The following is a 16,316-nucleotide window of genomic DNA, read 5'->3' on the forward strand; positions in this document are numbered from 1 at the left end:
CCGCGTGCGGCGCATGCGCGCCGGGAAGAACGGTCACGTGGGGAAGGCGAGTCCAGTGATTGGCGGCGGCTATTGTGAGGTCAGTTCCGGCGACGGCGAAGCCGGTGGTTCGGACGGGCGCGAGTGAGATCGCGAGCGAGAGCGAGACAAGGGGGCGCCCGGCCCAGCCCCCCCCGCCATGGCCTCGTTGCTCAAGGTGGACCCGGAAGTGAAGCTCAAGGTATCGATGCCGCGGGGGCCCCGCCCCTCCCCCACCCCACGTACCCTGCGGCCTGTCCCGTGCGGATCCCGCCCACGGGCCCTCCCCCGCCCGGCCCCGCCCGGACCCCGCCCCGCCCCCGCGTTCCCTCATGCGGCCGCCGCCCCGCCCCCCCCCACGTGCTCCTCTTCGCCGGACTGGCCGGGGCGGGGCGGCGTCGTTAACGCTGAAGCCTAGTGATGACGGGTCAGACCGGGCCCCCAATCCCGCAGCAAACCCCCGCTGTGCCTGCGGGGGGGGAACCTCTCCTGTACCCTAAGGCTTGGCAGGGCCCCGCGCTGGCTCCCCAGCATGAGCAGACTAAGCAATTCCATAGGGTCCGGAGCAGCCCAAGGGGCCCCCATTTGCTTTTTTTAGCATGTGTTGGGGGGGTGCAAAATGTTCCTGCTCGGGGTCCCTAGTGGGCCAGCACCACCTCTGTCCCCAGCACGGCTGGATGGGGGCACCTGCAGCATCCATGGCGTAAAATACAGCTTAGTTGGTGGCCAAATGACTAACCCCAGGGGAGGGGCTGATTCAGTGGCTGCATCCTTCTGGCTGTAGCTAATTCAATACCAACCTTCATTTTACTTGCCATGACTCTGCCTGAGAATTTCCAGCCTGCTGCACCTGCCAGAGTCCCACAGAGCTTGGTCCCGCCTTCCCTGCAGTGTACAGGGCCCTGAGGGGTCTACACTTAAAAACTAGGCTGTGAAATTTTGTGCACTGAAGCCATGGCTACACTTGCGAATTTGCAGCGCTGCAGCAGGGTGTGAAAACACACCCTCTGCAGCGCTGCAAATTGCGGCGCTGCAAAGCGCCAGTGTGGTCAAAGCCCCAGCGCTGGGAGCGCGGCTCCCAGCGCTGTACGTTATTCCCCACAGGGAGGTGGAGTACGGACAGCGCTGGCAGAGCTCTCTCCCAGCACTGGCGCTTTGACTACACTTAGCGCTTCAAAGCGCTGCCACGGCAGCACTTTGAAGTGCAAGTGTAGCCATAGCCTGAGTGATATAGTTAGGTCAATCTAGCCCTCGGTGTAGATGCAGCTAGGTTGACAAGAATTCTTCCGGCATCATCAGCCTAGCTGCTTACTGCCTCTCCGAGAGCTGGATTAACAACATCAACAGAAAAACTCTTTCAGTCAAAGTAGGAAGTGTCTACACCACAATGTTATGGTGGCAGGGCTGCAGCGTAGATAGACCCTGAATATCAGCAGCTCGGTGTCTGGCCAGGCTGCCATGTTGCTCAGGCTGGGTGGCCATCAGCCTTCGCTTGCTACTTTGTTTTTGCTTGGTAGATAGTGGCAGCAGATGTTAAATGTCTTGCTGCTTTGTCAAGGAATTCACTCCTCTGAGGAGCAGCCTTTTAGGTGAGGTGCCTACAGTGTGGGAACACTTGCCGAAGTCTGGGGATTGGGGGGGATTGTCACGGGGGTCACAACAACTTTTGTTGTAATTAACAGTCAGGTCTGTGGGGCCAGATGAACGACGCAGTCATTGTTTAGTGCACATCTCAGATTGTAGATTTGGGCACTCATGCTGCACGGTCTGCATCTGGAAAACCCTTTGCCCGCTCCAAGTCACCCCCATTCAGAGAGGCTCTAGATCAGGGGTCGGCAACCTTTCAGAAGTGCTGTGCCGAGTCTTCATTTATTCACTCTAATTTAAGGTTTTGCCTGCCAGTCATACATTTTAACCTTTTTAGAAGGTCTCTTTCTATAAGTCTACAATATAGAACTAAACTGTTGTTGTATGTAAAGTAAATAAGGTTTTTAAAATGTTTAAGAAGCTTCATTTAAAATTAAATGCAGAGCTCCCTGAACCAGTGACCAAGACCCGGGCAGTGTGAGTCCCACTGAAAATCAGCTCGAGTGCCGCCTTCGGCACCCGGGCCATGGGTTGCCTGCCCCTGCGCTAGATTGTTCTGTGAAATACTTGTAAGGGCACTGTCAATTTCAGGTTTCACTCTGACTGTACCTTCTATTGTCAGAGCAACACCTCAGGTTACAAAAATGGAAATCGTGGCACTTGTCCTGGTTTGTTTCCTTTGCCTGTTGGACTGTGCTTTGTGCATAGTTGGGAGCACCATTTCCCTGGTACAGTCAGGCTCCCTGTCTGTGGGTCAGTCACGTGGCAACATGAGAGTAAAATGTTGTTTTTTAAAGAAATAAGAAAAGTGGTTGTCAAACCCCAAATTGGCAAGAGGCTGAAGATCATGTGTAGGACCCCAAACTACTTGTATTTTAAATTGCGTAGCCTTCGGGTTGGTGATGCCCCTTTCAATAACCGAACTGCACTTGTCTTCCGATTCTTGCCCTAGCTGTTACTCTGCAGTCCTGTGTTTGAGCCAGGGAATGTTGAGTTTCTGGGTGTTTTTTTTTTTTTGATGGCAACCAATCAGTCCTCTCACCATTGGGGAGCATGCCCACTTCTCTCCCCAGAGAAAGGGACTGAATTGATGAGACCCTTATGCGGGGTGAGAACAAGGGCAAAACATTTCAGTAACTGATAGCGTTTACTGCTATGGCAACCATGGGCTTCTTATGCAAATTATCAGTTATTACCAGACCCTCCACCCCCTCAGTGAACAGTGAGAGCTTTCACTATCATTCAGCCCTCAAGAGCAAAGGAAGTGTCCGGAGTAAGAATAAAAACCCACCTGGCCTAAAGCTAAGCAAAAGGAATACATCTTGCAATGTGCATGCCTGTGAGGTGGTGCAGTTACTCTGTTCTTCCACTGCCCCAGATAGGCAGCTGTTCCGCTGCATTTCTGCTTTATGATAAATCAAGCCAGGCGTTAAGCATTTGACCAAGTCAGCTTAACAGCCAGATAAAGGAGACAGGCTTGGCATAATTAGACGTAACACCTGACAATGAATATTTAGGGTGGTCCTGAGAAGTTCGGCTGGTGGTGGCCTCTGTTCCAGTCCAGGAGTGTTCCGCAGATGTCACTAGCGTAATGTGCATGTTTCTGAGGCTTCATGGGGACCTTCTGGAGTGCACTTTTTGCCTTGTCAATCTAACAGCAGCAACTTCAGCCTCTGGTTGTGCTTCACCTGCCACGGCAGCTTGCTGTGTTCTCCATCCCCAATGGTAGCAGTACAGGGATGGGGAATGTCAGACCTGCTGTCCCTGCACTGCCGCCAGCATGGGCTCTGTTTACTGAAGTTGGTGAGTCTGACAAACAGGGATTTTCCTGGAGTAACAGCTTCTGCCTGGAATATTGAGTCTGGAGGCCTTTCAGCAGTTGGTAATAATGACATCCTATAAAGCTCGGTCGTCTTTCCCATTGGCCTGCGGGGAAGGTGTTGGAGAGGCTGCTGTGTGGCCACCCGCCGCTCTACAATATCATTCTCACCCTGGGCCTCCATTGTAAAGGGGCCATTTACCCTATTCGGAGGCTCTGTGTGCAGCAGGGCAAACTGGACCTAAATTCTGCATCAAGGTCCCCAAATTCTGGGCACTTAGGAGACTGGGAGCTTCAGATACATTCTGAAAATAGGGTTTCTTATTGGATTCAATATGCCATGGCTAGGATGGTCAGGGAGTGGCCCTACTGCTTAATTTTAGGATAGAGTTCAGTTTTTAATGCAGGCCTTGCATTTCCAGTTTTCACATTGTCCTCTTCATGCTTCCATGCAAGCCCATGAAGATCAGTAGGTCAGCTCACTCCTCTCAGCTATTGTTTGAGGCTGTCTGCAGTCGGGCAAATGACCCTGGGTCAGTTGCCTCTTGTTCTGGTTTTCAGGCTTTTCGCTAGCCCTCAGGAATGCAACAATGTACACCTCTAAGAGAGCTGGAATTTGGGAGTCCAGCTCCGAGGCAGGGGATGAGTTCTGTAGCTGTGGAATGAGTATGTAGGGCTTTGCCTCTGGCCCAGTGCCTGGCACACCTGGGCTGTGATATCAGGAAGAACTAAGGCTGGCTGTGAACTGTGCTGTTTGGGAGCAGTTATTCTGAGCTGTTTTTCTCTTTTCTAGGTTGACTCTTTCAGGGAGCGGATCACAAGTGAGGTAAGCGTCCTCGCCCATCCCCCCAGAATGGAACATGGGGGCAGAGTGAATGCCATGTTGGGATTCTAGCTTTCTGTTGGATTGTGCTGTGATCTCTGAGGTGCAGCAGAACCATTCTTTGCAGGCTCCTTGCTAGCACTCGGCACTTCAGTCACTCCCTGAGTGTGGAGAGGCTGTAGCCCTGTTGTTCTCCAGAGCCTTGGCAGAGTGGAGGGCTGCCAAGACTCCTCAGCCTTCAGGTGGGAGAGTTTGACTCCCTCTGAGGTATTTCCTCCCCCCCAGCCCCCGGCTTTAGAACAGAGCTGTACACTTGGCCTTTTGCAGTAGCCTTGGTTTCCACAGTGTCCTTGCGAGCTGGGTGAGGGCAGCCTGAGGTGCTGCTCTCATGTAACCATCTGCTCTTTCTCATTCAGGCTGAAGATTTGGTGGCAAATTTTTTCCCAAAGAAGTTGTTAGAACTTGATGGATTCCTTAAGGTAAGATATGTGCTGTTGCCTGCTTCCCCACTCACTTCAGTGTCCAGCATGCAATCCTGACCCCAGGGAGGGGTTGTCTTTAGTCAGAGCAGAGGGTAAAACACTGAAAAGCAGTGTCTCAAACGTGCTTTATACCCATTTGAATGCCATTAGCCCTAGACATTCGGCCCAGTGTCTCTTACGGACTGTGATAGTGTGTGGATCCCATCAGCTGAGCACTGGATAGAAACCTAATGGGTTCGGTCCCAAACTTACAATCCATTTTCCTAGTCCTCTCAGTCCCATCTTCATACCTGCCTCTGTTCTCGCTTGCCTGGTGGCTGGATGAAACCTGAGGTCTGGAATCTCCCATTTCCTGGCAATTAACATGACAAAAGTTGTTAGATTTGTATGTGACTTCTTGTTGTTTTCCAGGAGCCCATCCTGAATATTCATGATCTCACCCAGATCCACTCAGACATGAACCTTCCTGTCCCTGACCCGATCCTCCTCACTAACAGCCACGATGGACTGGATGGGGTAAGATTCCTCCCTTGGCTACATTAATTTAAACCTGCATGGCTTGCTGTGCATTTGGTTAGGCTGTTCCCTGTTAACGACAGGCCACAGCCGCCCGTGACCATATGAGAACTGGTCTCTTCAGCCGTGGATCCTGGCTGGAGGTGGTGCTGTGTTTGCTCTGTAACCCACCCCCAGTTGGAGGGGGAAGGCTGCTCTGAAATCAGGACCCTCGAAGATGTTCTGTAAGGAATTTCCTCGCTGCTGTCACTCTAGGTCCCGAGTGGTTGGGGAGTAAAACGTTTTGTTGTGTGTATTTTAGCCAAATATGAAAAAGAGGAAGCTGGAAGACTGTGAAGAGACCTTCCAGGGTAAGAGTCCCCAAGTCTCTGTGCTGCTGCCTGCCCGCTGAGCCAGCGCTCCGTGCCTAGGGGTATGAAACTGCACAAGCTCCACCTGCCCTCTCCCGACTGCCACTGCCCAACCCAGGCCTGTCCGTGTTTCCTCTTACAAGCCGGGACGGGTGACTGAGTCATGGAGGAGCCCAGTAGTGGTTCTGCTGAGCAGAGCTTGGTCTCTCCCGAGAGACGGGAGTAGTACTCATCAGAGCTGGCGTGCTGCTGGGGGGAGCAGGCTTAGAGCCCCATGACCCCTTCGTGGAAGGAGGGAGCTGCAGGCCTTATGCTGCATTGAAACAGAGGCAGCTCCTACGTGTGGCTCAGGGAGCTCCCTTGCACCCTGTTTCTCCAGTTTGGGTTTCTTCCCGGGTCTTGTCTCTCTCCCCTCCCCGGGTGGTAGTCTCTGTAATAGCCCGTTAAATATCCCTGTCCCCATGGCGATCCAGCCTGGTTAGAACACGTGCAGAGCTGGCGGTCTCTGATGTGACATGCTGGGAATAACTGACCTTTCCCCTCTGGCGCTAGGTACCAAAGTGTTTGTGATGCCCAATGGGATGCTGAAGAGTAACCAGCAGCTAGTGGACATCATTGAGAAAGTGAAACCGGAGATCAGGCTGCTGATTGAGAAGTGCAACACGGTGGGTGTGGGCCTGAGCATGGGGCAGTACAGCGATCGGCCCCCAGACACAGCTGTCCGAATTCCTTCCCCATAGCATCAGGGCTTCTCAGGGCTCCATAAAGAGCGGACTGGGCCTCCATCCTACCTCTAGGATAAGTGTAGCACAGCGCAGACTCACCCCTGCGGCGCCTCCTGCTGGTCGTCCTTGGGAATTAGCTCTACGACCCAGGAGCGCCCCCTGCAGGCCGTTGGCCCTCGTATCCTTCCCAGGACCCCGGTGCCCTTATCCCAGGGTTCTGCCTCCTGCAGTACCCCACAGTCTTACTGGGTTTCCCCACCCCAAGAGCTTCCCCGCTCCTAAGGCCTTTCCCCAGCCCTGCCTCCCTCTGGCTGCCCTGGCCTCCTTATAAGGCCTAGTTGCTCAGCTTGGGGCATGGCCCCAGCTGCAGCCACTTCCCCCGCATCAGCCGGGGTTTTACTCCCTTGCCCAGCCCCAGCCCTCTGCAGGGCTTTTCCAACCCCTTCCGGGCTGGAGCGGGTGTTCACCTCGCTACAATAAGGAAATGTAGGACACCGCCACCCCCCTGCTTCTCATGGTCTCTGAACAGGATACTGCTCAAAGGGGCAGGTGCCGGCGCTGACCAAGAGAAATGGCATTTCCTTCAAATGTGCTTGGAGCTGCCCTGACTCCAGCTCCTGGAGCGGGCACTGTCACTGCGGCCCTCAGCTAGCTCCCTCCTGCTAGTCCTTTGCTTGGAAGGGCTTGCGTCTCTGCCATTGTACAGCACCAGGCACACCTGTGGCAGATACTTGCTGAGTGGGGCTTCAGTAAAATCGAGGGACAGAATCTTCCCTCAATGCTTGGGTGGATGTCATGGGTTCCCAGGAGAGGTCAAGGCATCAGGCCTTGTCCCCAGTCACCGCATGAGCCAGGCCCTGAGACGGTCTTGGGATGAGCTGCTCGAGTGGGAGTTTCTGAGGGGTCCCGATTCAAAGGCAGGTCCCTCCAGTGCTGTCTGCACTCAGTCAGTGTCATTTTGCGTCCCTCCAGGTCAAAATGTGGGTGCAGCTTCTGATCCCCAGGATAGAAGATGGAAACAACTTTGGCGTTTCTATTCAGGTGAGGCGACCTATGGCCACGTGGCTCCGTTATGTGCTAGTGCTCCAGACACCAGGGCGTCTTGGGCTCCTGAGGAGCCTTTCATTAGCTCCACCTCCAAAGGGCTCTCTTCGAGGGGTAGATTGGGCTAGTTTTGGTCTTGAAACCTGACTCCTTCCCTGGCGTCAAAGAGGAGGGAGGGGCAGCGAGTGCCTAAAAGCATCACTTTGCCAAGAGGCCTGGGAGCAGCGCCATAGTCTTGCAAGACCCAGTAAAGCTGAGCCATGTTTGCGGAAGGCTGCGTGCTCCACCCAGCACCCTAACCTGGCAGGATCAGGGGGGTTGTGTGAAGCTAGTTGCATTGCTTTCTTCCCTGAATCTCCCAGGAACTTGGCTGCTGATCCTCTGAGCAAGGCAGACTAAATTTTTAGGGCTGTATGGGGCTGGTGCAGGGGGTCATTATGGCCAGGAACTGCTGGTTCCTGCTGGCTCCTGTGTGCCTCTAACCGTCACTAACTGACTGAGGCTTGAGACCTGCATCCCATTCTACCCTGACGAGTAGCTGTAGCCACTTTAAAGATGGCCAGAGACTGAGCTGCTGGACCCTGGGTGGCTGCACACATGAGTGGGGTTGGAGTTTCTTGCTTCTGCTGTGAAGCTCACTCTGTGTCCGTGGCTCCCTTGCAGGAGGAGACAGTGGCTGAGCTGCGGACTGTGGAGAGTGAGGCAGCTTCGTATCTGGACCAGATTTCTAGGTAGGTGGAGGTGGGGCAGGGGTGGCTATGAGCTCTCTTCGCTGGGTCCCTCTTGGGCGGCTGAGTGCTTTTGGGTAAGGAATTGAGCCCCGTGGCTAAGGCAAGGTCTGAGAACACTGCTTTGCCATTTTCTGACTATTAAATCCACCCTCTTCCCTTCCCTTCCAGATACTATATCACAAGGGCAAAGCTGGTTTCCAAAATAGCAAAATATCCTCATGTGGTAAGTGGAGCATCTCTTTGCTGAGCATTTGGTGGGATTGGAGAGAATTAATTGTCTTTCTGTTTCTGTGGATAGCCCTCTACTGGCTGTTTCTATCACTGACTCCCTTCAGCAGCAGCTCCAAGAGTCCTGTGGGGTCTGGGAGCCTGGAGGGTTGGCGGAGGGACCCTGTGGTGGCTAGGAGCCCTGGGAGGGGAGCCTGCAGGGCTGGAAGGATCTGGCTTCTCTCAAGGGAAAGGAAAACTGATAATATAAATCAGAATTTAGAAATTGTAGAAAAGCGATAAGGGATGCAAAGAGACACAAGGAGAAATCTATGGCCAGCAGAGTAAAGGACATTAAGGAGGAGTTTTAAAATAATGAGGAACAAAAAGAACCCTCCAATGGTATTGGTCCATTACTAGATGGAGATGGTAGAATTATCAATAACGCAGAAAAGGTGAAAATGATCAATAAATCTGTTCTATGTTTGGTGTGGGGGCGGAAACAGACTGTATCGTCTCATCCTATGGTTATAACACTATTTCCACTATACTAGTATCTCTGGAGGATGTTAAGCAGCGGTTACTAAAGTGAGACATTTTGAAATCAGAAGGTCCAGATAACCTGCATCCAGGAGTTTTAAAAGAGCTGACCGAGGAGCTCACTGGACTGTTAATGTTGATTTTTTTTTTTTCCAATAAGTCTTGGAGCACTGAGGAAGTTCCAGAAGACTGGACGAAAGCTAATGTTGGGCCAGTGTATACAGTGTAAATGGGATTACCCGGGTAACGATAGGTCTGACAGCCTGGCATCAATCCCAGGCAAAACAATGGAGTGTCTGATACGGGGTTTGATTACTAAGGAAGACAATGTAACTGATCCATATCAACATGGTTTTATGGAATACAGATTCTTTCAAACTAACTTGATATATTTTTTATAAAATTACAAGTTTGGTTAATAAATGTGACCGTGTTGATGTAATATACTTAGACTTCTGTAAGATGTTTGACTTGGTATCACATGACATTTTGATTATGATATAAAATTAACATGGCCCACATTAAATGGATTAAAAACCAGCTGACTGACAGGTCTCAAAATGTAACTGTAAATGGGGAATCATCACTGAGTGAGTCTGTTTCCAGTGGGATCCTGAAGGGATCAGTTCTTGGCCCTGTGCTATTTAACATCTTTATCAATGACCTGGAAGAAAACATAAAATTGTCAGTGATAAAATTTGCAGTTGACAAAAATTAGGAGTGGTAAATAATGAAGAGGACAGCTCACAGATTCAGAGCGATTTAGATTGCTTGGTAAACTGGGTGCACGCAAACAATATTTGTTTTAATATGGATAAATGTACATCTGGGAACAAAGAATGTAGGGAAGCAGCGACTCAGAAAAAGATGTAGGGGTCGTGGTGGATAATCAGCTGAACATGAGCTCTGTGTGATGCTGTGTTCAAAAGAGCTAATGGGATTCTAGGATGCATAAGCAAGGGAATTTTGAGTAGGAGCAGAGGTTATTTTAACTCCGGGTTGGCACTGGTGCAGCTGTTACCAGAATCCTGTGTCTAGTTGTGGGGTGTCCACAATTCAAGAAGGAGGCTGATAAATTGGAGAGGGCTCTGAGAAGAGCGGTGAGAATGATTAAAGGATGAGAAAACCTGCCTTCTAGTGAGAGACTGAAAGAGCTCAATGTATTTAGCTTAACAAAGAGCAGATTAAGTGGTGACTTGATCAGTCTAAAAGTCCCTACCCAGGGAACAGATATTTGATACTGGGCTCTTCAGTCTAGTGGAGGAAGGTCTGATGTGATCCAATGGCTGGAAGCTGAAGCTAGACAAGTTCAGACTGGCAGTAAGGTGTGTGAGTAACTAACCACTGGAACAGTTTCCCAAGGGTCGTGGTGGATTTTCCATCACTGGCAATGTTAAAATCAAGATTGGAGTTTTTTTCCCTAAAATCTCAGCTGTAGGAATTATTTGGGGGCAGGTCTCTGGCCTGTTATACAGGGGATCCCCTCGTGCCCTTGAATGCATAGGATTGAACAGGAGAGAGCCCCCTTGATGTCTGTAGATGGAGGGGCAGCCTGGCCTTTCAGCTATTCACAGCCACGTTCTCCCTTCTCTGTGTAGGAGGATTATCGCCGCACGGTGACAGAGATTGATGAGAAGGAATACATTAGTCTGCGCTTAATCATCTCAGAGCTGAGGAATCAATATGTGAGTGAGAGTTGGGACCCAGCTCATGCGTTCCCCTGTGGAGAAGCACCCTTGGGATCCATCCCACCTCAGAGCCCTGAGAGGGAGCTGGCCTGGGCCTCTGCTTTCCCTTTGCTCTTAGCAAGGAGAGAGAGCGGCGGGTCGCTGCCCTGGAGCGTCTGGTATTTCCCTCCTCTGTGCTGATGCTGGCCCGTCCTGGGGCACGCAGTTCATTGTGCTCTTTGCGGGAACCTTCTGTCCCAGCCTCTCCAGGTGGCGCTGTAGGCCAATCCTGGGCTCTGTTAACGAACTCGCTCTCATCGGTGGAGCTTGCAGTGGCCAAAACATGCCGGTCTCTTCAGAGCGCAGACAGGCATGGCCTTGCCTAAGGCGCTTACTGCCTGACACGAGACATGACGCGCTGCTGGGGCCAAGGGCTGGTGAGGTGGGGAGGGGCCAAGGGGCCTAGTAGCTAAGAACAGCCAGTGCTTATGGTGAGAGGGAAGTTAAGTCAAATCGTGGATGTCCCACTGCTCACGTGCATCCATGGTCTTTCTCCTCCTCCTTCCAGGTCACTTTGCATGATATGATCCTTAAAAACATTGAGAAGATCAAGAGGCCTCGGAGCAGCAACGCTGAGACTCTCTACTAAGTGTCCACGTTTGAATTGAGAACTGTTCAGTCAACTCAAAGACCGTCATTGCCTTGGTTTGTTACGTGACTATCGAGATGGGAAACTGGCTGGAAATAGTATTGCACTCTTAGTTAAACTCTAAAGAAACCCTCGCCTAGTTCTGTGATTGGTTTTGTTCAGGGCTCAGGAACTCTCCCTAATGTAGTAATTGGTATTGAGCAGGCCCCTGCCATGGGACATGCAGGCTACTGAGGGTGAGCAGCCGCCAGGCAGGAATGCTCCTTCAAGCCTTTCTTCCTACCTAGGTGGGCATTGGATGAGAGACAAGCCCTGGGGTTCTCTTCTCCCCTTTCTCCCCCAGCCTGTCAGCCACAGGGTTTCCTGGGGGTCCCTGGGAATGGAGGAGATGCAGTGTCTTCAACACTAGACTGAGTCCACAGAGTGTGTGCTGACTGCGAGACGCCAGCTGCTGCTCAGTGCCATCGTCTGATGCTTGTTAACTGCAAGGCTGGGAGGAAGTGCCCCTTTGGAGCAGGCGGCTCCCCTAGCCGAGGCTGCAGCCACGCTCAGCAAAGTGCCATTGAGAGAGTTGTAGGTTCAAACAAGCCAGGAAATCGCTATCAAGTTAGATCCCACCCAGTTTGTGGCTCTCCCTTGTGAAATGCAGCTAGATCAGTGCAGAGGGCTAGTGGAGCACCTGTCACTAAAGCTGGTTGCCACCAGCCACGTCCCACTGGGCTGGCAGGTTCAGAGCCCGGGTAGCTTTTGCTCCTGTGTGTAGCTTTCCTCTTGGCTCTACAAAAGCAGTTTTCTTGATTAAAATCAATGTTAATCTCTCCCACGTCTCCTTCGGCGTGAGGCATTTCTGTCCTGAATGAAGTTAGGGAGAGGCCCGAGCTCAAATTTTGAAGTCCTCATAGTCTCCACTGATGCTAAGGAAATAGCAGGTTGTGATGCCCAGTCCCGTGCTGAGTGTCCTGAGGGGCAGTGTTTGGCAGGCTGGCTGCGATGGCTGATCTATTGGGATGAGGACGGCCAAAAGCAGCCACAGCAGATCAGTATCAAAACCTCAGCACCCCATGAAAGGTACCTCGATTCCTTCTCCTGTGCCCAGGAGCTCCTCCCAGGCCATTGGAACGTTTCATGGTCCATTGCAAACCCCATGGGAAACGGTCGGTTGCGTTGTCAGTTTGTGTGTGTGTGTGAAATGGGCTCATGACGCTGCAGGCTCCTTCTACATTTTCTTATTTATGGTATTTTTACTTCACGCCCTCCTTTGGGGAAAGCTGGATCAGTTGATCCTGGACTCCTGAAGTTTCCATGGGTCTCACTGTCACACCTGTAACTTCTTGTGCAGTAGCCTTGGTGGTAGCTAGTCGTGAGAATGGAATGAACGTCCTCTCCTTCCCTCTTGCGTTCTGTTGCTTTTGTTTCTTCTATGCTGAAGAGCCACGTTGTCTCTTGCTGGTTTCCCAGGGGTCGCTCTGAGCGTGGAGAGCTCCCTGCCCTTTCGATAGACTCCTTTGTTGTTGTTTGTAGTAAGTCCAATCTTGGTCTTCCCGTTAATAAATATTCAGTAACAAACCAACTGCGTCTTAGCTGCTGCCTGGGAGCAGCACCTTCACTGTGTGTTTCTTTGTACTGATTCCTTTTTATTTGTTGGACTGTTCAACTTTCCTTGCCAGATGAACGTATGTAAAACTTTTACCATGTCAAGAAATTAAAATACAGATACTTTGAATTCTTAAGTGGGACCCTTGTGTGATGCTGCGTTGTCAGACGTGCTCTGTCAGTGGCTGTGCCTCGCCTCTGTCCCAGTCTGGCCCTGCCGCTCTCACCTCCACTCGCTCCACCCTTGTGCTATATCATCTCCTTTTCCTGCACCATTTCTCCAGGCAGCCTGCTGCTGTGTGGAGCCCTGAGGTTCCATTAGCATCCAGCAACCTAGTACCAAGGCCCCACGTCCTTACACTGCCTGCCTGGGGTGACTGGGAGTTGCTAGAATCACTTGGAATAAAATGGACCACTGAGGACCAGGGATTGGGATAAGGGAGCCTCCAACTCCAGGCAGCTGGTGCCTGGAGCGTCTTCCTTGGGCCATGGCTGCAGCTGTGTGTAGTGCGCATCGCCCACGTCAGGGTTGTCAGTCTCGGGGCGAGGGCTGGATTGACTAGGCCCTGTATGTGGGAGAAGCGTCACCGCTGCTGCCTGCTGTTTTAGGGCTAGAGCGCCTGCTCCAGGGCTCTCCTGTGGCCCTTTCACTGGAGACCAAAGGAGGAAAGATGCGAGCCAGTCGCAAAGCTCAGCAGCAGTGCCCCTGGCTGGCAGAAGCTGCCACACCATGGTTCTCTCATTCCCCTTCCTGCTCCAAGTTCAAAGCTGCGGTGGTCTCAGGATACTGACCTTTTCCTTCTTTTCTTTTTTCCCTTTCATCCCTTGTCTCCCATTTCTAGCTAGCAGCCCCTTCCTGCGGCTAGAGACCTGCTCCTCTGCATTCGTCTGCATGCATGCTCCCTCCTACCTCCAGCACATTCTCCAATGGCTTCCAAACTCCCTCTCCCATGAGCTTGAGCTCTGAGGGAGGATTGAAATCTCCCCCTTAATGCTGTCTCCTGAGACCTTAGTGCCCTAAGCTGGGCTCCCCCCCTTGGTGAAAGGAACCTGCCGCACACTCCACTTCAGTGTGGTGTCAGGTATTTGCAGTCCACGTAGCCCCCTGGACTGGGTGAACGGGGGGACTTAGACAGTTGCTGCTCAGGATCTGAGGTGGTTAAGGCTGCTTGATCTGGGCAGGTGTCTGTTCTGTACAGAAGCCATCCTCTCAAGAACACGCTGAGGGGTTCCCCGTCTGGAGCCAACGGCCACTAGATGATGCTCTTGCTCCAGCCACCGAGCAGTGGTGCACCCTGCCCTGAGCAGCTGGCTCTGGTGAGAGCACACTGGGTCTCCTCACAAATCTTAGGAACCACTGAGGAATGTGAGAAACGGCTTCTGGAGAGAGTCCAAGTTTCCTGTTGCCCCCTCCAGGACCCTGCTCCCTGTGGTGTGGGAAATGCCAAAGGCCTACTCAAGCCAGGCCCCTTCGCAACAGGAGCAAAGGACTGTGGCTTAAAATACAATTCCCTTGTTTGTTGTGAGGCTGCCGGAGCTGGGGGTCGGCATGGGCTGATGCTGAAAGAACCTGACGTGGCACTGAGTGAAAAGCACCCACTCTAACTCCACAGAAATAAGCGTTGGTGAGTCTTGGGAGCCGGTCCAGCTGCAGAGCCAGGGGAGCGAGCTGCTTGTGTCAGAGCTGGAGCAGCTTCCTGGGCGTTCACCCTCGAGCTTGGAGTAGCTCTTTTGCTGGGCTCACAAGGAAGCTGGTAACATGTTGCTAGGGCCTGAACTGATGAGTGTGTGGGGAAATACCTAGGTGAGTGGCCTGTTAATGCCCATCAAAGGGCAACAAGGCACAGCAGCCTGCTGCCCCATCCCTACAGACTATAACGAGGGTGAACGAGCATCAAGCAAACTTACTTTGACATTTAAAATGATGTGACTAGCTGCCGGGAGAAAATGGGAGCAAGGAACTTAAACCTCCCTGCATCCGGAGTTCTGCCTGCAAGGAGACAGGCCCAGCCAGCTCCCGGGGAGCTGAGTAACGTGCTCCCTGCCCGGGGGCCTGGCAGGGACACTCCGATACGTTGCAGAGATGGATTGTGCAGCTGTACTTGTTGTTCTTAGGAGAGCAGACTGTGCAGCTCACACAACACGAAACTTCCCTTCTCACTCCTTCGGGGGGGGCAGGGAGAGGTGGGCAATTTACCAAACCCAGGATGTAGCAATAGGTGGTTCAAAAAAGGAATTAACTAGCTTAAAATAAACCTCAGCAGGAAGTGAATACTGTGTACAGATGTGGTCTCCTCACCTCAAAAAAGATATTCTAGCACTAGAAAAGGTTCAGAAAAGAGCAAAATAATTAGTTAGGGAGAGGTCCCATATGAGGAAAGATTAAAGAAGAAGAGAGGACTCTTTCAGTTGGAAAAAGAGAGACTAGGGGGACATGATGAGGGGTATATAAAATCATGAGTGATGTTGAGAAAGTGGATAAGGAGAAGTTATTTACTTATTCCCATAATACAAGAACTAGGGGTCACCAAATGAAATTAATAGGCAGCAGGTTTAAAACAAATAAAAGGAAGTTCTTCTTCACACAGCGCACAGTCAACTTGTGGAACTCCTTACCTGAGGAGGTTGTGAAGGCTAGGACTATAACAATGTTTAAAAGGGGACTGGATAAATTCATGGTGGCTAAGTCCATAAATGGCTATTAGCCAGGATGGGTAAGAATGGTGTCCCTAGCCTCTGTTCGTCAGAGGATGGAGATGGATGGCAGGAGAGATTACTTGATCATTGCCTGTTAGGTTCACTCCCTCAGGGGCACCTGGCATTGGCCACTGTCGGTAGACAGATACTGGGCTAGATGGACCTTTGGTCTGACCCGGTACGGCCTTTCTTATGTTCTTATGTTAAGTGAATTCTCGGGGGCAGGGCTGCGAGAAGTTCCGTACAGCAGCTGGATAGGACGTGTGGAATGGGATCCAGGCTCTGAAACTGGGAATGAACAAGTTGTGTTGCTGCTACTTTCTGCGCTGCTGCAGGTGTTCTCTTCTAGCTGAGACATAAAACCAAGGCCTCTAGCACTTGTGCTTCTTAAAGAACCCAGCTCACTTTTCGTAAGAGTCAGAGTGTTTGCACAGGTGGCCCGGCTGTGCTGCTGTTCAATTCATTTCATTTGCTTCCTGAAATTTCCCTCGCAGTTTGAAATGAATTCAGGTTTGTTCTCCACTTACTCTGCAAATGGTCTGCAGCAGGGGGTTGCTGTCATCCCGGAGAACTTTATCAAATGCTTTCAGATCCCTCAGCTGGAAAAGTGCTGCAGAAGTAGACGGTATCAAGTACTGCACACTTAGTGCGCTGCACGGGGACATCCTTGGGCACATACCCAGGCTAGAAACTCGTGGGAGCAGTAGCAGAGAAGAACAAATTCCCTCCACGTTGGCCGTAGCCCTCCCCACAAAGAGGCTGCTCCTCAGTGTGGGTTGGTCGGTTTTTACCGTGGAGTAACTAGGGAGCTTAGATCTATGTCGAAACACACCGAACAAATCCCAATCCTCTGTGTTCAGGCCACCCC

General features: G+C 51.7%; 1 protein-coding gene across 1 annotated transcript; it reads left to right on the forward strand.

Moving 5' to 3' along the window:
* Nucleotides 1-47: 47 nt before the first annotated feature.
* On the forward strand, nt 48-12,881 carry PSME3 (proteasome activator subunit 3). The gene is made up of 11 exons (XM_039516431.1): nt 48-220; nt 4,218-4,250; nt 4,664-4,726; nt 5,141-5,245; nt 5,547-5,595; nt 6,148-6,260; nt 7,293-7,361; nt 8,028-8,095; nt 8,264-8,318; nt 10,441-10,527; nt 11,078-12,881. Exons 1-11 carry the CDS (start codon nt 179-181, stop codon nt 11,156-11,158), a joined length of 765 nt encoding a protein of 254 aa, XP_039372365.1. The 5' UTR covers nt 48-178; the 3' UTR covers nt 11,159-12,881.
* The last annotated feature ends 3,435 nt before the right edge of the window (nt 12,882-16,316 follow it).

Source organism: Mauremys reevesii, linkage group 27 (genome assembly GCF_016161935.1).
Source record: "Mauremys reevesii isolate NIE-2019 linkage group 27, ASM1616193v1, whole genome shotgun sequence".
Lineage (NCBI taxonomy): Eukaryota > Metazoa > Chordata > Testudines > Geoemydidae > Mauremys > Mauremys reevesii.

What these genes read in the sequence shown, in the direction of transcription:
- PSME3 (XM_039516431.1), top strand. Translation starts at nt 179, where the DNA reads ATGGCCTCGTTGCTCAAGGTGGACCCGGAAGTGAAGCTCAAG. An exon ending in TGATTGAGAAGTGCAACACG is followed by an intron (nt 6,261 to 7,292) that starts GTGGGTGTGGGC and finishes GCGTCCCTCCAG; the next exon opens with GTCAAAATGTGGGTGCAGCT. An exon ending in ACTTTGGCGTTTCTATTCAG is followed by an intron (nt 7,362 to 8,027) that starts GTGAGGCGACCT and finishes GCTCCCTTGCAG; the next exon opens with GAGGAGACAGTGGCTGAGCT.